This window comes from Pteronotus mesoamericanus, unplaced genomic scaffold (assembly GCF_021234165.1).
Source record: "Pteronotus mesoamericanus isolate MK-2021 breed Mesoamerican mustached bat unplaced genomic scaffold, CSHL_Meso_final contig_226, whole genome shotgun sequence".
Lineage (NCBI taxonomy): Eukaryota > Metazoa > Chordata > Mammalia > Chiroptera > Mormoopidae > Pteronotus > Pteronotus mesoamericanus.
In genome coordinates this window covers 22,796-45,586 of record NW_026555093.1, presented here as the reverse complement: position 1 = coordinate 45,586, position 22,791 = coordinate 22,796, and the positions used below count along the sequence as shown (strand labels likewise).

The 22,791-nt window shown below is 50.1% G+C and overlaps 1 protein-coding gene and 1 pseudogene across 1 annotated transcript; one reads left to right on the top strand and one right to left on the bottom strand.

Moving 5' to 3' along the window:
* Positions 1 to 3,431: 3,431 nt before the first annotated feature.
* Positions 3,432 to 4,578, bottom strand: LOC129069582 (EKC/KEOPS complex subunit LAGE3-like). The gene is made up of 3 exons (XM_054572249.1): positions 4,361 to 4,578; positions 3,846 to 3,974; positions 3,432 to 3,570 (listed from the first exon to the last, which is right to left on the bottom strand). Exons 1-3 carry the CDS (start codon positions 4,576 to 4,578, stop codon positions 3,432 to 3,434), a joined length of 486 nt encoding a protein of 161 aa, XP_054428224.1.
* Positions 4,579 to 9,294: 4,716 nt separating this feature from the next.
* Positions 9,295 to 20,693, top strand: LOC129069581 (splicing factor 3A subunit 2-like; annotated as a pseudogene).
* The last annotated feature ends 2,098 nt before the right edge of the window (positions 20,694 to 22,791 follow it).

Sequence of the window (22,791 nt, the reverse complement as noted above, 5' to 3'; positions counted from 1 at the left end):
TGATTTTATCATTTCTGGGTTGTTTGCTCTTGCCATGCAAACGAAATTTTTAAAAGATTTTTGCCAAGGAGACCCAACAGTGACAAGGATGGGGGAAACCAGCATTCTGGTTGAAGAGTACATTTTCTGCAGTGCAATTGTGCAGTGAAGATTGAAAGCTTTATAAAATAATTCATATTCAACTCAGTAAGTCTACCTCGTGGAATCTATCTCTTAAAACATTTAAAAAATATGTTTATTGATTTTACAGAGAGAGGAAGGAAGGTGGAGAGAGAGAGAGAAGCATCGAGGTGAGAGAGAAACATCGGTTGGTTGTCTCTCATACGCACCCCGACCGGGGATCGAACCCAAAGCCTAGGTATATGCCCTGACCGGGAATCGAACCTGCAACCTTTTGATGTAGGGGACAACGCTCCAACCAACTGGGCCACACCAGCCAGGATCTCTTGGAATCTGTTGTAAGGACATAATCATTCGCAGAAACATTTATATACGAGAATTCCATTGAATCCTGTAATAGGACAAAAATGGAAAATAATTTAAATGGCCAGTAATTACATTATAAAGTATCTGTTATGCCTCCACTCAGTAATGCTTTTGAAGCCCTGGCTGGTGTGGCTCAGTGGGTTGAGCGCTGGCCTGTGTGAATCCAAGTGTCGCCAGTTCGATTCCCAGTCAGGGCACCTGCGTGGGTTGTGGCCCGGATGCCTGGTTGGGGGCATGCGAGAGGCAACCGATCGCTGTTTCTCTCCCTCATCGATGCTTCTCTCCCTCCCTTGCCCTCTCTCTAGAAATGAATAAGTGAAAGCTTTTTTAAAAAGAATGCTTTCGAAGAAGTTTTACAAAAAAGGAAAAGTTCATGTTAGATGAAAAGTTTTAGTAAAAATGTTAGGCTTGCAAAATATTGTACATTATGGTCTTGTTATACATCGGCTATATAAATACAGCTATAAAACTAAGGAACAATTCCAAAATGTTCCCAGTAGTTAATACTGTATGACAAGACCCATCTTCTATTTCCTAAATTGTCTCCAGTTACCTTGCAGTGCTGGAACATATGCTTCCCAGACCTCCCCTCCGCCCCTGAGACAAAGCCTAGCCTATTAAGAGGTGCCGGAGTTGAAAAGAAACTCAGATATGGAATAGTAGTGGGTCTGTTTTATTTGCTGCAGTGACAAAGACTTCGGCACTAAACAAAACAAGTGGACCACAAGGGCCCAAGGTCCAGTACAGGCAAATGGTTAGGGCCCCATAATAAAGCGGCCACCACTGCAGGAATCACTGCTGTGGGAAGGATCCTCTGCCTACGGCCGGATGCAAGGCTGGGCCTCAGCCCCCTTTTCCTGGCCCAGCTTTAGCGGCAAAGAGGGGGCCCATGGTCTGCATCACCGGGGAAAGCCGGTCGAGAAAGTTGATGATGGAAATCTGGAGGGCTTCAACGTATGAACTTGAGGTATGGGGGCAACACAAACACTCAGTCCAAGACACGCGTGGACTAATGCATACGGTCACCCCGGTTACCAGGTAAACTTACGATGAAGCACATGTGAGACCTGCTGGTGTCAAGTCCTCTTATTTGAGGACCGGTATGTACTTCTTGGGAACGTGTATGTAACGAGTAACAGCTGCTCAGCTATACAAAGGGGTTAGATTGCTTTGTGTCTTTGGAATCTCCTAGCAGATTGCCTGTGATGTATGTCAGGTTCTGGCGCAAAGGTTACTCAATAATAAAACTGTTTTTCTTCTACTGTTATGGAGACGTTTTCTGAGTTGGCAGAAGACTTCATTCTATTTTTTCATTTCTTAGCTACTAAAAGTACCTGAAAAAGAGCCCTCTTCATAGAGGAGGAGAGAGGGTGGGGGAGGGGGGCAGGGAAACAGGTATCACCACTGTACATCCATTTCAAAGAGGGTCAAGTAAGGTTTCAAGATGCAAAAAGATCTGGGAGTATAGGGAGCCACTGGAAAGCCAGGATTGGGTTTCTTACCAGCCCTCTTTCCTCTTCTACTTTTCTGGCATTTGTCCATTCCTGTATCTTTCATTAGTCACGCGGCTGTTCCCCGGAGCCATCGGAAGGAAAAGCGTTACCCCAGCCTCCTCGCGGCTCCCTGTGGCAGTGCTGAGGTTGGCATGATACCACGGCTAAGACAGCGGGTGCTGGAGCCAAACAGACCCAGATTCAAATCAGGCCTCTGCCACTTCTAAGCTCAGTGACCTGGAGAAAGTTACTTAGTTTCTCTGCGCCGCAATTCTTCACCTGCAAAAGGTATGATAGTACTGAGTTCACTGTGTTGTTGTGAGAATTATATATAATAATGTAGGCAAAGCACATAGCAGAGTGCCTGCGCACAGCTGATTCTGCTTTTGATTCTGTTCACCTAGGACTACACTGTGCTGCCCCCTGCCCCAAACTCTTAACCAGCCGTCCCAGCACTTTTCTTCTCTGATCTGAAACAAGGACAGTAAAGCACAGAATTCGTATTCTAGTCTTCCTGGTTTCTTTGCTCTCCTTGTGCAAACTGAATGTTTTTAATTTTTTTTTAGTTTTAATTTTTTCTTTCTTTTCCTTTTTTTTTTTTTTTTTCTCTTTTCCTTTCTTTCTTTCTTTCTTTCTTTCTTTTTTTTTTTTTTTTTTTTTCTTTCTTCAGCAGGAAACAAATCCAGCAGTGACAATAATGTGGGGAAACCAGCATTCTTGTGGGGGTGGGCACATTTTCTGGAGAGCAATTTTGTGTTACAGATCTACCTCTTGGAATCTACCTTAAGAAAACAACCAATCATGCAGAGACTTTATACAATAATCCCATTAAAACATTATGTATACTAGGGAAAATGAGAACGATTTAAATGTTGAACAATTACATTGTAATGCATCTTCTATGCATCCATTCAGTAAGATGTTTCTGAAGAATTTTTAGACAGAGGTAAGGCCCAGATATTGTACGAGAACATTTCAGGAAAAACAAAACTGATGCTATCCTTGAAAAACCTTACTTGTCTATACGACTGTTACACATTGAACGTAGACATACAACGCTAAAACTATGTAAGTATTCCCAAATGCTGACAGTAGTGAATGCTGAACGACAAGATGCAAGTAATTCTCATTTTCTTTCACTTCCTAAGTTGTCTTCAATTGCTTGCACTACTTGAACCTCTGAACCCCAGAACCTCTCCCCTCCAACCCAGGGACAAAGGCAAGAAAATCTGGGCGCCGAAAAGAAACTCAGACACAAAACATTAGCTCGGCTTTATTATCTGCAAGAAGCGAAAGTTTAAGCACCAGGCCAAACAAGAGGGCAGAGGGCAGCCAAGGGCCAGTATCTGCGAACAATGAGACCCTCCCCCGCCCCCCAATAAAGTCGACACTTGGCAAAAATCGCGGCCTTAGGGAAGGCTGCGCTGCCTAGGACGAGACGCTCTCGTGGCTTCATTCCGCTCTCTTGGGCTGAAAGTTAGCAAAATCGGGGGGCCCAAGGTGCTGCATGATCTGCGCCACTATGAAGAGCTGGATGAGCAGGGAGACAGTGGAAATTCGCAGGAGGTCAGAGTCTTCAGCAGTTAATTGGCTACGAGTGAGGAGAAAAGAAAAGCACTTTAGAGGCGGTAACTGCTGGCCTTCCTCACTCCGACCCCTCCCCCGAGGTGGCAATTAGACCTCCTCCTTCACTAAGGAGGCCCTCAGGCTGGGACAGAGCCGGTGCCCGGTGCCCCGTGGCCCCGCTGTGACCCTCCTTAGTTAGACAACCCTTTGGTGTCTCCACGTCTCCAACAGAGCGACCCTCAAGAGGAGATCGGCCCCGCCTCCTGCGGCTACTCCCACCCAGTCCCTTCTAGAACTTACATAAGGAGGTCACTGCCAGTCACCGTGAGCTCCCAATGAACCATCCCGCGGTAGAGTGCAGCACCTGGGATCAGGTAGCTGCGGGCCACCTCCGCATCCACGGCGGACTGGAAGGGCACCGTGACGGCACTGGTGGAGTTAAGGTAAAGGCACCATCCACGCGGCTTTAGGATTCAGGCCCCCTTACCTGTCAGAGGCTGGTCTTCTCCCAGGCCGCCCCTCACCCTCAGGACACCCAAGACCCTCCAGGGTGACCGTTCAAGGAACTCGGCACCACAGCCCTCCTCAGGCCACCCCGCCATGTGTCCAGGCCACCGCAGCTGCTCCCCTCAGCCACCCTAGGTCCCCATAATCCCCTTGCATCCCACCAGAAGTCCACCCCGCTCACATCAGGCCCCGAAGCCTCTCCTGACCATCCTCCTGCACCCCCCTCACCGCCTGCCTATGCCCTCTCCCTTTACCTCCACGGGGGGCGGGGGGGAGGGGGCTTCTCAAAAAGGATACAACTCCAGCACCTGGCTTCCCAGGTCTCTGTCGGAGGCAAAGGCCTCTCCAGCCTGCCCTGAGTCGGGTGATGCCCTGTCGACCTGGGGATCTCCCTCAGCTGCAGCGCTTTCCGCTCCCTCGCTGTCCCAGTCTCCAGGGCCCATGGGGCCCCTGGGCCACTGGGTGACCCAGCGCCTCCCACCAGGCTGCCTGAGCCTTCGTTGTCGTCGCGGTTGGGGCCCTGCATGGCCGTGCGCTGCTCACCACAGACCCAAACAGGAACGCACGTTCTGCTCACCGCTGAGAGGCGAGACCCTCCCGCGAAGCCCCGCCTCCCAGAGGTGGTACCTGCGCACACAGACCTGGGGTGGGGGAGGCTCCTGGCAGGGGATTGGTTCCCGCCAAGCCAACCTACCACACGCAGTGTGCGGAGCTGGGGAGACCCCGTTGGGAGGGGAGGCACTGGGCGCCCTCACGAAGCCCCGCCCCTCTGTGCCTGAGGCCCCACAGGCCCCGCCCACCCTGGGGGAGAGAGGTTGGCTTGAGAGCCCCGGGGGTGCCTGGCGGCAGAGCGAGTGCAGATGAAGGGGAGCAGAAAGATGGGGTGAATGCGGCAGGGGAAACAGGGTCAAGTCGTGGCCAACGTAGCCTTGCAGGGCCACTACGGCCAGGACTTGGAGAGGCGAGCCCTGAGGGAAAGAAATGGTCCCTGTCCCCGTGGGCCCTCTGTGTGTCTACCAGTAAATGGCGAGTGGCGGGTGGCACGCTGGGGCAAAAAGGATCATGTTAAAAAGTCTCTGCCGGCCTCAAACTTTTGGGATTCCGAGAATAAGCAGCGTCTCTGAAAAACGTACCGGTGAGCTCCTGTCCCACAGGCAGCCAGTTCCCTCGGGCCAGCCGAGAAACTCACTTCCCCTGAGCACTGGCTGTGAAAGGGCCCAAGTGCCCACGGAGACACATTCCCGAGAGATTAATTAGAACTTTCCACCCCCACGGCCTTGAGAGCAGCTCCGCCTACCATGCTGCTCCGGGCAGGCAGTAAGGGCTACCGCCTCGCCCCAGCAACACCCTCCCAACCTCCCCCACATGAAACCAAAGATGGTACAAAAACATCAGCGGAAGCCTGTGACCTCCAAGGAAAGGGGTCTCCCCCAAATCGGGAGCTCAGTAGTGGGGAGCGTCTTCATGGCTGGGCCCCATCCCATCGTGCAGGCCCTGCCTTCCTGACCTCATCTAAGCCCCATTACCTCCCAAAGGCCCCATTTCCAAATACCATCTTGTTGGGGGTCAGGGCTTCAGTGTATTCCACTTCTGCGGGGAGAGGACTCGAACGTTCAGTGTGTGGCAGAGAGCGCCTCACCGACTCCATCTATGTTTACATGAGTATTTTTAACAGGGAGCCAAGGATTGACATGACCAAACATGGAAACAACTTCTGTACTGATTGATAATGCATGCTAGCTGCTGGGACAGGTATGACAGAGGAGGACCCAAGGTCTCACGGGTATTCCCAGCTGAGGCACAGGACAGAGACAGTACACTAAGATTTTGTGATTAAAACAAAAAATTCTTTAGAGCAGTTCAAATCCAGGTGCCCTCATTAAGCTCCGGGAATCAAAGGAGCTACGGAGGCCAAGGCCTGTGGTGATGGCCATCCTGCTTTCTCTCAGCTTGACCTTGGAGTGCCTCCTTCCCCTCCTGGTGCTCCCCGCCTGCGGGACAGTGCTTCCCCAGCTGTCCTCACCCGTGATGTGGACTGCTCATGCTCCTGTGCCAGGCCCCACCCCTCACACCTCAGGCCCAGGAGGTGACACAGGCCATGCCTAGGTTCCTCTCTGCTACTTCTGGGCCACCCTCCTACCTGCTGTTCTGGTGACTGCCTTTACCCAGCTCTGCTCCGTGCCTCAGAGGCTGCCCCACGTGGATGGCACCACTCAGGAAGCTCCCTCGTTCAGGCTGCCAGTGGGGCGCAGCCAATGGAGGCCAATGGAGGCAGGAGACCGGAGGCTGGGAGGAGTGAGGACCAAGGGTCTTTGTGGCCCCACCCCCCAACACACATCCTCTGAGACTCCCTGCAGTTCTGGGAGCGGCCCCATTCCTCAGCTCTCACCAGGATGCAGTAACACTGACCCCTATCCCTGCCCCTAAATTTAGGCCCAGGCTCGCTATGGAGAAGGTGGCTTCCCTTGGAGCCTGACCATCCCCTGGTAGCTGTGGCATGCTGGCAAGCGGCTGACAGCTTGTTTTCTGGGGTGTGGGCGGCGGGGTGGCGGGATTGGAAGGTATGCATATATGTGTGTATATAGGTTTATTGTAATTCTAGCTCTGCTATAATTCTGACTCGCATAAAGAATGTGTAGTACACAATTTACAAATAAAAATAAATTAGAAAGTTCTCTTCATTGTAAACTTCATGGATTCTGACAGATTGCTTTAGTTGACTTTTGCCAAACTCTTGACACAAATGTTGCTTGGTATCTTCACTCGCGTTAATCAATGAGTAAGGCAACAAGGAAACAACGCAGACACGCACCCATCAGTGACACACGCAACTTCTTTTGTGAGTCAAATGATCGTGTTAAAGTATGGCAGAAGCATTTCCCCAAGTGTTTATGCTACTCACAACGGAACAGCTACAGACGGCACACAACTTTAAGGACAGCTCATCTCATTATTAACATTTCCTTCATCACTTCCTTAAGCTAAGCAATCGATATGACAATCAGCCAAGGTCTGATTTGCAGCATTTGCCAATTTCCGTGGTGTCAGTATTCTAACCCTGGCCAATTTCAAGCCACCAGTGGTTGTCACGGAACACAGTGTTGTGGAGAGATGCGTACTGGCTGACTGTGACAAAGTATTTCCACCATACAGTTGCAATAGACAAAATTAACTGCAAGAGCATGGGTGACAGTAACATGTAGCAAAATAATTAGAAAGTGAAGGTCTTTTACCTTTTAAAAGTATAATCCAGGCCTGGGTGGTGTGGCTCAGTGGACTGAGCTCTGGCCTGCGTACTGAGAGGTTGCTGCTTCGGCTCCCTGTCAGGGCACATTGCCTGGGTTGAGGGCCAGGTTCCCAGCTGGGGACGTGCGTGCGAGAGGCAACCAATCGATGTGTCTTTCGTACATTGATGTTTCTCTCCCTCTCTTTCTCCCTCCCTTCCCCTCTCTCTGAGAATAAGTCAATAGAATCTTAGAAGAATAAAATGGCATTTAAAAGAAAGTATAATTCACTTAATCGTAAGTTCATGTCACTGAAATTTGAATTATTATGCAAGATAAATGGCTTCTGGAGATCACTATACAGCACAGTGCCTATAGTCAACAGTACTGAATTGTATTCTTAAAATTTGCTATGTTAAGTATGATGATAAGAATTCTTACCACACATGCACGAAAAAACAACAGAGCGGGTGGGAGGACACTTCGGCTGATGCTGTGTCTATGGCCGTGGTGGTGGTGAGGGTTACCCAGGTGTATGCTTATCTCCAGACTCATAGGGTTGTATACATTTAATGTGCACAGCTCTTTACATGTTAAATGTTACTCAGTAAAGTGGTTTAGAGAATAAAATAAAATAAGCTTTTATTATTGGCTCCGGGGAGCATCCAGCTCCCAAAGTTCTGATGACCTGGCACTCGGCTCCCTGGAGCCCACATGAACCAACTCCCACTCACCACTGCTCATTGGTCCCTCGCCTCTCCCTGCTCACAGCTCTCTAGATAGTCCTTTCATAAAGCACTCCTCGGTTAAATGCTCTAGAGGTTCCCACTGGTTTCCTGCCGGTGCCCTGACCAGGTCTCCAAGGGAAGATACCGGCATCTTAGGATTACTTGGGGCGGCCCGCATGTATCGGTCATGGTTCATTCACAGATATACCTCAAACCTCTCTGGCGAGGTTTACACAGGGAGTTTAACACAGAAAAACAGGTGCTTACAGGAAAGGAAAGGGCTGGAAGAATGGAATGTAGGCTGAGGCTCTGGGAATGACCCAGAACACCACAGAAATGGCCTGCCAAGGGAGCCGGTGCTCAGGCCACAAGGAAGGTGGAGAATCAGGAAGCTGCCGACTCCACCATCGGTTCCAGGAAAACACACCCCTTGCTATGGTCCGAGTATCAGGAGGTGTTTGGGTTCCAGAGCCACACCGCAGCTGCTGCATCTGCAGGGGCCGCTAGAAAGGATGCCTTGGACCTGCGGCTGTGCTGTTGCACCTGTAACAGTGAGCTCTCCAGGGGCAGGGGGGAGCCCTGATTTGTAGCATTTGCTGATCACCCTGGTGTATGCACACACACACTCCCACCACAGCCAACTTCGAGCTACCATCAAGACGTCACTGCACGCCGAGCTGCACAGAGATGCTACTAATCTGCTATCACCAGCAGGTCCAAGGCGGCCCCGCCCATCACTGCTTGCACCCTGCCTCTCACCACACTCAGACACCCTGCTGATATTCGCATGGAAACGCGCGCCTCTGTGATTGCAGAAAGAACAGCCAGAAGCTGACTTTCACCTCATTTTGCCTTCCGAATCACATGCAAGTGCAATTAGCCGACCAAAACTGAGCCGCGCCCACAATGCTAGTTCCAAACGGAGCCAGGGAAGTGCAGTTTTTCATTCTCTAGCGTGTGCAGCAGAAGGCCCCCTAGATGAAGGCTGGTGAGGAGCCAAGCCGCAGAATCCACCACCGTCCTCCCTTTGGCCACTCCACATCTATACGTATGCTTTTAGTGTGCAGTAATGGCTAACACTACGTTCCAGACACTTCACGTGTTTCAGGTGCTTTACGTGTATTAATCTATCACGTAAGTTTGCAGACAATAATGGCAACGACAACCTCATCTGTGCCATGATGAAGCCATCCTCCAAACGAGTGAAAACACACCCACTGTCTCAGCAACACCGGCGACTCAAAGTCCGAACTACCTCAGGGTGATCTTCTCTCCATCTCTTGTTATTGGATGGAAAGTTCCATAGATGTCATCAGGTCCATCCAGTCCAGTATGTTATTTGAGGCCGACATCTCCACGTTGCTCCCTGTCCGGATGATCTCTCCATTGCTGCAAGTAAGGTATTAAAGTCCCCTCCTATTAGTGTATTTTCGCCAAATTCTCCCTTTAGGTCCGTTGATAATCCTTGTGTGTAGATTGGTGCGCCCAGGTTGGGTCCACTTATACTAAGTGTTGTGTCTTCTTGATGGATTGTCTCCTTTTTCGTTATAAAGTGTCCATCTTTGCCTCTTGTTACCTTTTTGTCTCGAAATCTATTTTGTCCGATACAAGCACAACTAACCCCAATTTTCCCCGGATGCCATTTGTTTGGGGAATCATCTTCCACCCCTTCCCTTTGAGCCTATGTTTCATGGATAGGAAGAATTAACATCATTAAAATGTCCACACTACCCAAAGCAATCTATAGATTCAGTGCAACTCCAACCAAGATTCCAATGACGTATTTCACAGAACTAGAGCAAATATTTCAAAAGTTGATATGGAACCAGAAAAGGCCCCACATAGCAGCTGTGATCCTGAGAAAGAAGAACAAAATTGGAGGAATCACACTACCTAATATCAAAACCATACTGTAAGGCCACAGCAATCAGAACGGCACAGTAGTGGCACAAAAACAGTCACATAGATCAATGGAACAGAATAGAGAGCCCAGAAATAAACCCAGACCTTTATAGTCAATTAATATTCAACAGAGGATGCAGGAACATACAATGGGCTAAAGATAGCTTATTAAACAAATGATGCTGGGAAAATTACACAGATACGTGCAGAGAAATGAAACTAGACCACCTTCTCACACCACACACAGGAATAAATTCAAGATGGATCAAAGACTTACATGTTAGACCCCAAACCATAAAAATCCTAGAAGGAAACATAGGCAGCAAAATCTCGGACGTTGCTTGTGGCAATATTTTATCGGATATATCTCCCCAGGCAAGGGAACCAAAAGAAAAAGTAAACAGATGGGACTACATCAAACTAAAAAGTTTTTGCACAGCAAAGGAAATCATCAACAAAATAAAAAGACAACCCCCAGAATGGGAGAACATATTCACTGAGACACCTGATAAAGGGCCAATATCTGAAATTTATAAAGAACTTACACAACTCAACACGAATAAAAACCCAAACAACCCAACTAAAAAATGGGCAAAGGGCCTGAATAGACACTTCTCCAAAGAGGGCATATAGATGGCCAATAGACATATGAAAGGATATTCCCTGTCACTAATCATCAGAGAAATGCAAATTAAAACCACAGTGAGATACCACTTCACAACTGTCAGAATGGCTGTCATCAATATATCAGCAAACAACAAGTGCTGGTGAGGATGTGGAGAAAGGGGAACCCTTTCGCTCTGTTGGTGGGAATGCAGGCTGGAGCAGCCAATGTGGAAAGCAGTATGGAGATACCTCAAAAAATTAAAAAAGGATCTGCCTTTTGACCCAGTGATCACACTTCCGGGAATACGCCCGAAGGAAACCAGAACACTAATTCTAAGGGAACATAAGCACCCCTATGTTCATTGCCGCGTTATTTACAGTCGCCAAGATATGGAAGCAGCCCAAGTGCCTATCCGTAGATGAGTGGATAAAACGACTATGAGACATTTACACAATGGAGTACTACCCGGCCGTAAAAAAGAAAAAAATTGTACCCTTTGCAACAGTATGGATAGACTTGGGAGAGCGTTATGGTAAGTGGAATAAGCCAGTCAGAGAAAGAGAAGTACCGTATAATTTCAGTCATATGTGGAATCTAACGAACAAACTGAACGAACAAGGAAAACGGGGACAGACTTATAGACGGAGAGCAGGATGACAGCTAGGGGGGAGGGAGGTGAGGGGGTGGAGGGGTAGCACAAAGAGGAAAAAATACTCACGGACATGGACAACAGAGTGGTGGTTGCTGGGGGGAGGGGATAGAAGGGGACCGAATGGTAATGGAAAAAATTACAACGAAGGTTATATCAAAAAATAAAATGAGTTAAAACCAAAAAAAAAAAAAAGGAAGAGAAACTTTAAATAGCCCTGGCTGGTGAGGCTCAGGGGACTGAGCGCCGGCCTGCCAACCAACGCGTCGCCGGTTCGAGTCCCGGTTTAGGGCACATGTCTGGGTTGCAGGCCAGGTCCCCAGGAGGGGACACCTGAGATGCAACCACACATTGATGTTTCTCTCCCTCTCTTTCTCCCTCCCTTCTGCTCTTTAAAAAGAAATAAAGAAAATAAAATAAAGAAACTTTAAATACATCACATATAAGGAATATTTCGTCTGCATAAAGTTTTTAAGTATCCTAATCATGAATACCAGCTATTTATTCTGAATATATACATGTTGGTGATAAAATGTCTTTTATTTAGAAATAAATTGTTATGATAATAGGTAATAGATATTTATCTTAATATTGTTATTTTTCTTACTTTGCAAAATTAAAGGATGGCCAGGCTAAAGAAAAATGTCACCATTTGCAACAACACGGATGGACCTAAGGAGTAGTATGCTAAGTGGAGTAGGTCAGAAAGAAAGGCAAATACCATACGATTTCACTTATATGTGGAATCTAAAGAACAAAACAAATGAGCAAACACAACAGAAACTGGCACAGAGATACAGAGCACAGACTGACGACTGCCGGAAGGGAGGGGGTGGGGGAGTAGGTGAAAAAGGTGAAGGGATTAAGAAGTGCAAATTGGTAGTCACAAAACCCGTCAGGGGAGAAACTCCCGGAAACTCGGTTCTTCTTACCAATGCAGTACAGAATTACAGGCCAGCAAGCCTACTAGCATACAAAGTTTATTTGTGCTAGGTTCTAATAGGAAAGCAAAAGCAAGGGTGGCAGAAGCAGCGTGGCAAGAGGAGGGTGGCCAGAGCCCGGGGGGCCAGGAGGTCGGGTTGCCAGGTTGTCAGAGGCCGGCGGGGCGGGGCGGGGGGGGGTTCCAAAGAGGGAGGCCAGAGGCCTCCCGCCCCCGGCCAGAGGCTTAGTGGCCAGGAGCCCCCCGTGTGGCAAAAAGCGCCCAGAGAGTCCTTTGTTCTGAGGACTTCCGTGGTTGGTGGGATGGGGGTGAGGGAGTTATATTTTGATTGACGGGTGAAGGTGGCGCCAGCTCCCCCTCCCCCGCCTCCCCAGACCTGACTACCCAAAGGTAGGTATGTATGGGGGGGGGTCTGTTAGCTCAAATTCTTATCTTGCTCCAGACTCTATTTGTTCATTTTGCATACGTGGCCAGAGGCAGGCAGTTCACCGAAGTTGTTTTCTGGGGTTTTTTTCCTTTGGGCACTGTGGGCCCCCTCCCCTTCTCCCTTCCAGGCCTAGGGATGAATACACGGTCTCAAGGTTTTCCTTTTCCCAGCTGGTGGAGATGATACACACAGGCTTTCAAGGGCGCCCCGTCCCTGTACTATCTTGTTGTTTGCAACGCCTGGCAGCCTTATCGGACCAGGCTCAGGAGTACTGGGTCAACGGGTGAGCCGCTGCTTTTAGCCTCCTGTATTAAGTTCTTTGTTAGATTGCAATGGTGAGGGCTCTGCCTTTATTTCCCCTCTGGCAGCTCATTCTACTGCAACAAACAGTCACAGAGATGTAAAGCACAGCATAGGAAATGTAGTCAATAATATCGTATTAACTATGTATGGTGCCCAGTGGGTACTAGACTTAAGGGGGAGATCACTTTGCAAATTATATAAATGTCTAATCACTATGCCGTATACCTGAAACTAATATAAAATATTCTAAGTCAATATCAATATTAGATAAAGCAGTGTTCAAGGAAAACTGTATTACCAAAGATAAAGGGGTACATTTCATAAAAGTAAAAGTAGCAGCTGACCCATCGGGAAGATAAAACAATCATAAATATGTTTATGTCTAATAACATACGTTCAAAAGACACGAAGCAAGAATCGATAGGATTCACAGTTGAAAGGGACAGGTCGAAAATCACAGCTGGAGACTTTTTTTTTTTTTACAGCTGGAGATTTCTAACGTCCTCTCTCAGTGAGCAAGAGGAGGAGACAACGCAATCTGTTCAGGCTGAGAACAGGGATTGGCAAACCACAGCCTCTTGGCCAAGGGCAGCTCACTGCCGGTTCCTGAATGGCCCGTGAGCTAAGAATGTTTTTTCACTCTTAATGGGTGAAGAAGAAGGTGGGAGAGGAGGGGAGGGGGAAGGAAAGGCGGGGGAGGAAGAATAGGGACAGTGTGGTCAGGTACGTAAAGGAAAACCCCAAAGAACACACTGAACAATAATCTAGGGCTGGCTTCTGCTACTGTTCCCGTCACAAGAAGGTCATCAACCAGACCCATCTAACAGTCTGAAAAAAAGGGCAGAGGTGAACTTCAGTTGCACGTCGAGGTGGCTCTGAGTCCCCCCTCCACAAACAATGCTGTGATGAGTATCCGCATACATACCCCTTAAGCGGGTAGGTGACAATTTCCCAGGAGTGGAATTGCTGGGTTTTAGGGATGGTCATATTTTATTGGACTCGAGTCACACCAGCTTGCTCTCTGCTACGACTCTGCCCATCTCCCTCCTACTATATCTTTGGGAACTTTGGGGGATTCCCCTTCTGTAACTAGACTGTTCACATCCTCTGCCCATTCAAAACGTTGCGATTGCTGTTCTTTTTTTTTTTTTTAAGATTTCATTTATTTGTTTTTAGACAGAGAGAGAAAGGGAAGGGGAAAGAGAGGGAAACATCAATGTGTGGCTGCCTCTCGAGTGCCCCCCTCAGGGGACCTGGCCCGCAACCCAGGCATGCACCCTAGACTGGGGCTCGAACCGGAGACCCTTTTGTTCACAGGCCGGCACTCAATCCACTGAGCCACACCAGCCAGGGCCGATTGCTGTTATCTTCTTGATGACCAGCAGGATGTTGTAAAAAATATGTGCTTGACACCCAGATTGCTGACCCACAGAAACTGTGAGACACTACCTGTGTGTCGTTTTAAGCCATTAAGGTTTGAGTAATTTGTTAAGCAACACCAGTTGATGCTGAGGTGGCTGGTCCAATGACCATACTCAGAAAGCCTTGGCTCTAATGGAGCAGCTTCTTCCTCAGTCTTCTGCATTGATCAGGCAGGGAAATGCTGGTCTTGAATATTTCTGAGTTCTAGAATGTCACAGGGCATCCTTTCAGACTCCTTTCATCATATTGATGGCAGACGTACATTTGACACATGGGTCTGAGTCACCAAAGAGCCCCACCCACCTTCCCCTGCAGGTAGAATGATACAGGGAAGGTAGCCTGGGTGGGCTGGTCCTCCCTCCTGCTGCCCGTCGCTGTGGGAGGCTGTCAGGAGACCGAACTTCTCAGTTACAAGGACAGACATGGGCAATGCCTGCTTATGTTGAGAGCACAGCAAAAGTCAGGGCCCAGAAAAACTGGGCAGGTGAATAAAGCATTTCTTTGGAAACCCTGATTGTCTCTCCCTTACTCCATCCTGGTGAACAGCCTCAAGGGCCTGTCCTGTGTCTCATTCTGTCTCTGGACTATCAGTGAATCCATGGGAAGCTGCCATGTGTAGGCTCCACGTTCTCACATACATTCCACACTCACACATTCCACGTTCACACACATACATTCCACGTTCATACATACACACATACATACAGTGTTCCGTATGGAAAAATAATACATAATAACAGAAGAATAAACTCTGTGTTTTGCATACGACAGTCAACCTGCTTTTGCCAGACCCTGTGTGTTCCACGTTCGTATATACATCCCACAAAAAAAATATATGCGCTTGATATCGATCCCTTATTGGTTTTCAACAACATTTAAGAAGTCCTTCCCCACTCCTAGGCCATAAGGGTACTTTCTTCCATTTTCTGTATTAACTTTATTTCTTCAGTAATTCAAGGAACGTTTATTGCCAGACACTGTTCCAGGCCTCCACGGAGGTTCTATACTGATGGGGAGAGACAGTCAAGAAACAAAACAAATAACTGTATTCTGTAGTGTACAGGAAGGTGGGGAGTCTTACGGCATGAAAATAAAGCCGGGGCAAAGGCAGGGAGTGCTAGGGCGAGCGGTTTTCAATTTTAAATGGGGTGGTTGGGGTATGCCTCATTGTGAGGGTGAGATTGGGGGAAAGACTCGAAGGTGGTGGGGGAGAGGGAGCAGACCAGTGAGGCGGGAGCAGAGCGAGTGAGGAGGAGACTAGCAGGAGAGGCATCAGAAAGTTGACAGGGACCAGATTGTGTAGGGCGTGAGAGGTCACACTAAGGCTTTGTGCTCTGAGTCAAATGGGAAATAATGGAGGGTTGTTATGGGTTGCATTGTATCTTCCAAAAAGGGATATAGTGACGTCCTAACCCTTGGTGCCTGTTAATGCGATCTTATTTGGAAATAGGGTCTTTGCAGGGGTGATTAGTTAAGATGAGATCATCCTGGGTTAGGGTGGCCTAATCCTAAGACTGATGTCTTCATAAGAAAGTCACGTGCACACACATAGGCAGAGAGAGGTGAAGGCCATGCGAAGACAGAACAAGAGCTGGAGTGATGAGCCTACAAGCCAAGGAATGCCAAGCATTGCAGGTACCCACCGGAAATTAGGAGAGAGGCATGGAATTGACTCTGTCTCCCCCAGAGCCTCCAAAAGGAATCAACGCTGCCAGCACCTTAATTTCAGACTCCTGGCCTCCCGAACTGTGAGAGAATGAATTTCCATTGTTTTAAAGCACCAAATTTGGAGTACAGTCATGTTCTACTTAATGACGAGAACACGTTCTGAGAAACGTGTCATTCGGTGATTTGGTCACTGTGCGAACATCATAGAGCGCTCTTACACAAACCTAGACGGTATGGCTTATTGCTCCTAGGACACAAACCTGCACAGCACGTCACTCTACTGAATTCTGCAGGCAATTGTAACACAATGGTAAGTATTTGTGTATCTAAGCATAGAAAAGGTGCAGTCAAAATACAGTATAAAAGATAAAAAGCGGTACACCGCCCATACAGGGCTCTTACCATGGATAGAGCTTGCAGGACTGGAAGATGCTCTTTGAGTGAGTGGTGAGTGAATGTGAAGGCCAAGGCCATTACTCTATACTACTGCAGACTTTATACGCAGTGTCCACTTAGGCTGCGCTCAGTTTACTTGACAGCATGAGATTAAATCAAGCTGCCAAGGAAATGATGCGGTCAAGAGAGAGTAAACACGAGATGTATCAGGCTGCTGCTGGCGTAACAGGGCATGCAGTTTTACAGCACCTTTTTTAATAAGTAGAAAGAGTAAACGCTAAAAGAATGATGAAAACTATAGTAAATACATAAACCAATGACACCGTCATTTACTATCATCGTCAAGCATTATGTACTGTGCATAATGATATGTACTATATTTTATACAACTGGCGGCATAGGAAGTTTGTTTACATTGGCATCACCGCAAACGCACGAGTAGTTCATTGTGCTATGATGTCAGAAGGGCTATGATGTCACTAGGAGATAGTAATCTTTCAGCTCCATTATAATCTTACGGGACCACCATTAAACATGGGGTCGGTCGTTGACGGAAATGTTGCTATGCAGTTCGTAACGGTACTTTATAATGGCAGCCCTAGGGATCTCATACAATTACGAGCAGAATCGTGATATAATCTGACTTCATGCTTATTGATATTGAAAATATTTGCCCACCAAAAGGCCACAAAGATTTTTCTCCTATGATACCTTAAATTTTTACAGTTTTAGCTTTTACATGTAGAGCTATGACCATTTTAACTTCATCTTTGCGCATGACAGGTCAGCAGCCAAGGAGGTTGAGGTTTGTTTTTCCCGTGTGGATATTCCAGAACCATTGATTCAAAAGTGTATGCTTCCCCACTGAGTTATCTTTGACTGCTTTGTTAAAAATCAATCGACCATGCGTGCGTGGGTCTGCTTCTGGACTTCCAATTCTGTCCCATGGATGAACGTGTCTACCGTGGCGCTAGTTCTACTCCCTCTCGATGACTGTACATTTAGAGGAAGTTTTGAAATTAGGCTATGGTGGTCATTCAGTGTGCGTTTCTAGGAGAAACCACACTTGATCATGGTGCATTAGTCTTTTAATATATTGTTGACTTTGATATGTACTATTTTTGTTAATTTTCTGGCATCGATGCTCAGAGGGGATATTGGTCTGTAGTTGTCTTCTTGCTGACATGTTTGTCTGTTTTCTGTTTCACGGTAATGTTGTTCCCATTCTTTTATTTTCTGGGGCAAAAACGTGTGAGACCAGCACTGTTTCTTCCTTAAATATTTGGTAGAAATGATAAATACAGTACCTGGCCTGGAGTTTTATTTATGGGCAGATTTTAAAGTATGAATCCATTTTCCTTAATTGATACAGAGTTGCTCAGATAGTCTTTTTCCTTCTTGTCCTAGTTTTAGTAGTTTGTGTCTTTCAAAGAATTTGTCTGCTTCACCGAAGTTGTGCCAGAAGCTGGAACAGGTCATCCGCCTCCTGTCCGGCAACAGCGAAGGGTGGCAGAACGGGTGAGGAGGGGGCTTCTCAGCCTGGGCCATTCTTTCGTTGTGGGCGGGCCACCTCATTCCTGGTTCGCCCTCATCGGTGTCTTGCTTTGGGCCCTGCAGGCAGGGAGGGGGTGACAGGACCAAGCCACGCACCCCAGCAGCAGCAACGCCCCCAGCCTCCTGCCCTTGCGCCCGGGTGGCGTGACAGCCCCTGCCTTCCTTGCTACTTATAACCCCAACCGCCTATTTATTTAACGTACCTATACCTCGCCATCTCTATCTGCAAATACCTGCGCTCCCCGGATGTTGCCTGCCTATCACTGGCCTGCCCTGGCCGCCCTTGGGCTGTGCTCTATGCAGCCGCCGCCGAGAAAAGCCGCTAAGACAAACGGCCGATCATGTCATCACTGTGTACAAGCCCCTCACCCCCAGTGGTTTAAATGCACGCAAACGCCTTACAATCTGACAACTCCTCCCTGTCCCTGCTGTATAGCCATCACAGTTAACCTACCAGCCTCTTCTCCCCTCCCCCACCGTTAATGCAGGGCAAAAGAGAAGAGACAGGCGGGAAAGGTTCTGGGCCAAGAGAACGGCTTTTGGCGAGACTCAGGTGAGGGAGATTAAAAAGCAAATGCGCCTTGGGCTACTCCGTGTCAGGCAGTGTTCTCGGAGCTGGGGATACTGCATGGCGTGGTAAGCAATGCAGAGGATGGGAGAGGTGGAACGGAATTTTAATGAGGTGGCCAGAAGAGCCTCTCCGAAGGGGGTGACATTTGAGAAGTACCCGAAAGAGATCAGGGAGTAAGCCAGGTGGATCCTGGGGCGGGGCGCGGAGGGCGGGGGGGAGGGGGTGTGCGGGGGCGGGGGGGGGAGGGGAGGAGGGGAGAGAGTTCCAGACAGGAAAGGACCAGGGCAAAGGCCCTGAGGCAGCAGGGGGCCTAGTGTGTCTCAGATGGGGGAGGAGGCCAATGTGGTTGGATTAGAGTGAGCAAGGTGGAGAGGAGGGGAGGTAGACAGCGGGGCATGGGCCCGATCACAGGGGGCTTTGTAGGCCACTGCAGAGGCTTTGGCTGTCTCAGAGTGAGAGCGGATCGCAGAGCAGGTTTGGAATAGAGGAGTTCTGTGATCTGACCTAAGTGTTGAAGGCGCCAGCAGCTTCAGCAGTCCATCCCGGGGGTCAAGGCAGTAAACTGATTCTGGACCAGGGCTTCATGAATGTAGGCTGTGCCTGACACTCTACAAGAGCAAGGGGAGCTACCTCGCACACACCCGGGGGGAAAAAACACCAGGCCAACTTGGCCTGGCGAGCAGCCACAGACGCTAAGGCGCACCCACCCAGCTGGCGCCAGAGACGGTCAAGGGGGAGGTGAGGAAACTTGTGACGATTGGTCACCCAGGCTACAAAATGACCGAACAGAGGAACACAGAGATGGGCCAACAGAGTGTACTCTTCCAGATCTACTACCCTGAGATCACGGAGGGCATCATGCTATGCCACCGCTTCCTGTCTGCCTATGAGCAGAGGAAAGATCTCCCAGGCCGGTGCTGGCGGCACCTGCTAATGGTCGCCGAGCACTGTGAGGTGCCGAGTAGAGAGACTGACAAGGCCAAGAGGAAGTTTTGGACTCAGTGGAAGCAGGAAACCAAGCACTTCTTCCTCCAGTTCCACTTTGACATGGAGGAGCCACCTCCCTGCTGAGCTTCCCTGCAAGGCCCCCTGGGGTGAAGCTGCTGCCACCCACCCTGATGAATGGTTTGCCCCCAAGGCGGCTCCAATGCCTGCCTCTGTTGCCCCCCCAGGCCGCCCTCAGGCCTACACCCTCAGTGCCCCTGGGCCCGCCCTAGCTGCCCCCCCTCCAGCTCTTGGGGTCCACCTGCAGGCACCAGTGGACCACCCACCAACATGTGGGGTCCACCCTCCGGCTCCCGGGGTCCATCCCCCAGGCCAGTGGTTCACCAACAAACATCTGGGGTCTATCTCCCTCCTCCTGGGGTCCACCCTCCCCCACCTGCTGGAATCCACCCCCAGGTCCCAGGGGTCCACCCGCTGGTCCCTGGAATCCACCCACAGCCTCCTGGAATCCACCCCTCCCTTCCTGGGGTTCATCCTCCAGCTCCTGGAGGTCACCCCTCCAATCCCAGGTTCCACACCCCCCCATGCCCTCTGAGGACCCTGGGAACATTCCGCCCCGTCTGGAAGCCCACTGAAAAGCCAGTCCCTCTCTCCTTGCAAGTCTGCTTTCCTGTTTTTCTGTCCTCCCCCCCGCAACCCCATATAAGTGTGGTGTTTTTCACAGGACGGTCCTGTCCTCAGACCTCATTAAACAGCCTCCGCAGGGGGGAAAAATTTTTTTTAAAGAGGAAATATTCATATGTTCAAAGGAAGATTTTCAGAAGAAATTAATGCTAAGCTTGCAAGAACGTAACAAAGAGACTCATGCATTTATATCACCATTATTCACTTAATGTATAAATACAAGTATACAACTACAGAAGCATTCCAAAATGTTGACAGTACTTAATGCTGAAGGTGAGGACACAACTGACTTTCTTTTTCTTTCATTTCCTAATTTTCTTCCGTTGTTGTGTGCTACTACCTGAATCCCAGAATCTCCCCACCCCTCCAACATGACGGCATAGGCAAGAAAATGTGCAGGCGCAAAGGCTGGAAAGAAACTCAGACACAGAACACTGGCTCAGTTTTGTTCTCTGCGGTAACAGACATTTAATCATCCCATTCCTCAAGCAACAGGGAAATAAAACAAGTGGGCTTAGAGAGCCAAATGCCAATATGGGCAAACAATGAGGCCCCAGTAAGAGTGGCGCCACTCCAGGAACGAATTCCCTGTGCATTGCCTGGTAGCGGTCACAGGGTTAGGCCGCAGACCCCCTTTCCCGGCTGAGACTTGGTGGAAAAAGAGGCCAAATGCGCTGCAAGTTCCCCATCACCACGGAAAGCTTTTCAAGGAAGGCGTTGACCGAAACTCGGAGGAGATCAGGGTCACTGGCAGTCCATCTGCTGAAAGTGAGGGGTAAAAATTAAGTTAAAGGAGAGGACTCTCTGCCTTAACACCCAGCACACCACAGCCCCTCCTGAAAACTAACACTTAAGTGCATCATTGTATCCACCACAGAGCCCTTCTCCTCAGGGCTAAGGCTGGCTAATCCTAGGCCTTCCGCGCTTCCCCCACCCCCACCTCAGCCCCTTCTAGAACTGACACAACCAGGATGCCGCCCTTCACTTTGAACTCCGTCCGAACCGCCTGCAGGTGGTGTAGGTCATCTTGGTCCAGGGACCTGCGCGCCATCTCTGCCTCCAGGGGGCACCGGAAAGGCACAGTGAGCTTGCTGAGGGAGACGTGGTTAAGGCACCATCTGCAGCTGAATGTGGCAGTGCCTCAGGCTTCCTTATACCTGGGGGGCGGGCCTGGCCTTCACCCCAGGCTTCCCCTGGGGTCCCCCAACCTCCCTCCCACCCCCACACACCCTCTCCTGCCAGCTCAAGCCGCCTTGGCCTGCCTCCCTCCTCTCTCAGTTCATTCCGTCCCACCTCCCCCACCGCCTCAGGCCTGCTTCCCTACCCTCCAGCCTCCTCAGGTGTCGACTCCCCTCCCACCAGGCTCCACCAGGGTCCCCCCTCGCTCCCATTTTTGTCTCTCCCCGGCTGCCCCAGTGTCCTGTCCCCAAAAGCCAGACCTGGCCTGGCAGGATGTCCCCGAACCATCCCTTGGCCACCGGGCCGCAGAAGCTCGTTGGAAAGGATACAAGACCATCGTTCGATTTCCTGGTCTTACAGACACTGATGCTGGCCTTGAAGCACGTGCTGCCCCTGCGACAGTGGGAGCACCCATGGCTGCTGATGCCATCCCTTCCTCGTCTCCAGGGTCACCTTGGCAACGGGGGTCGTCAGGGCCCCGCTGGTCAGGAGGGCTGCAAGGGCCACTTTGGGTGTCGGGGCCGCCAGAGCTACTGGGGCCGCCAGGACCACCGTGACCTTCCAGAGCGCTGGGGAGACCATGGCTGTTAGGGCCTCCAGTGCCACGCTGGTCTTCAGGGCCGCCGAGGCTACCCGCTGCACCAGCCGTACCACCTGCATCTTCGACTGCAGCTTGCATGGCTGCGGCAACTTCCCGATTCCTCACGGAGCCCGCCTTGAATCTGATGGCCCACCCTCTCAGCCCGCGGAGGAGGGACTGAGGCCTTCTCAGGAAGTTCCACCCTTTCCCACGCGCTGCAACTCGGGGTCTCTAGGGCGCCTGCGCAAACGACCCCTTTTTGAATCCCACGGAGAGCGACTGGTTCCTGGCACCTGGTCCCGGAGACCCCGGGGACTGCTTAGTCAATGAGGACTATCTCATGAGGCTCCGCCCCAGAGAGCACTATGTAACCCCAGTGAGCCTGCACAAACACCCCGCCAGTGGGCTGTTAACCTGGCAAGAGAGCGGTGCTCTGGCATAGGGGCATCCCAGCTGAGGCTCGCGGACCCCGGCCCCAAGCTTGGGGGTGAGCCTCTAAGCCAGTGCCAGCACCTCCGGGCCAGTCTCAGGTGAGACAAGCTTGCTGACCCCTGGTCACCCGTCTCCCAGTTCTGGGAGCGAGACTCAGGCGCCTCTGTACTAGATAGAGGCTGCACTCCTGGCCCTGGCTGAGGCCGGAATCTGTGTGGGCAGGGTGGGGCCCAGCCCTGGGGGTATTCCCAGCAGGAGTCACTCATTTATCCTCCATCCTCCCTCGCCCCCACCCCCCACCCCCCCTATACCCCCATCCCCCCACCCCTGTCTGTTGCGGGGGCGGGAGGCGGGGGAGGGGAGTGGTCTCCCAGGGCAGGCAGGGCCTGGGAGCCACCAGGAGCGACTCCTGAAGAGAACAAGGATGTTTCAACATATGGTAATTTCTGTGACACACCACATTAACAGAATGAAAGATTAAAAATTGTGTGATCGGCTCCACAGATGCAGAAAAAGCAGTGGACAAAA

Coding starts and splice junctions, on each gene's coding strand:
- LOC129069582 (XM_054572249.1), bottom strand. CDS start 4,578: ATGCAGGGCCCCAACCGCGACGACAACGAAGGCTCAGGCAGCCTGGTG. Junction 3,975..4,360: donor ACAGAGACCTGGGAAGCCAG/GTGCTGGAGTTG, acceptor TAACTCCACCAG/TGCCGTCACGGTGCCCTTCC. Junction 3,571..3,845: donor ACTGGCAGTGACCTCCTTAT/GTAAGTTCTAGA, acceptor CCTCACTCGTAG/CCAATTAACTGCTGAAGACT.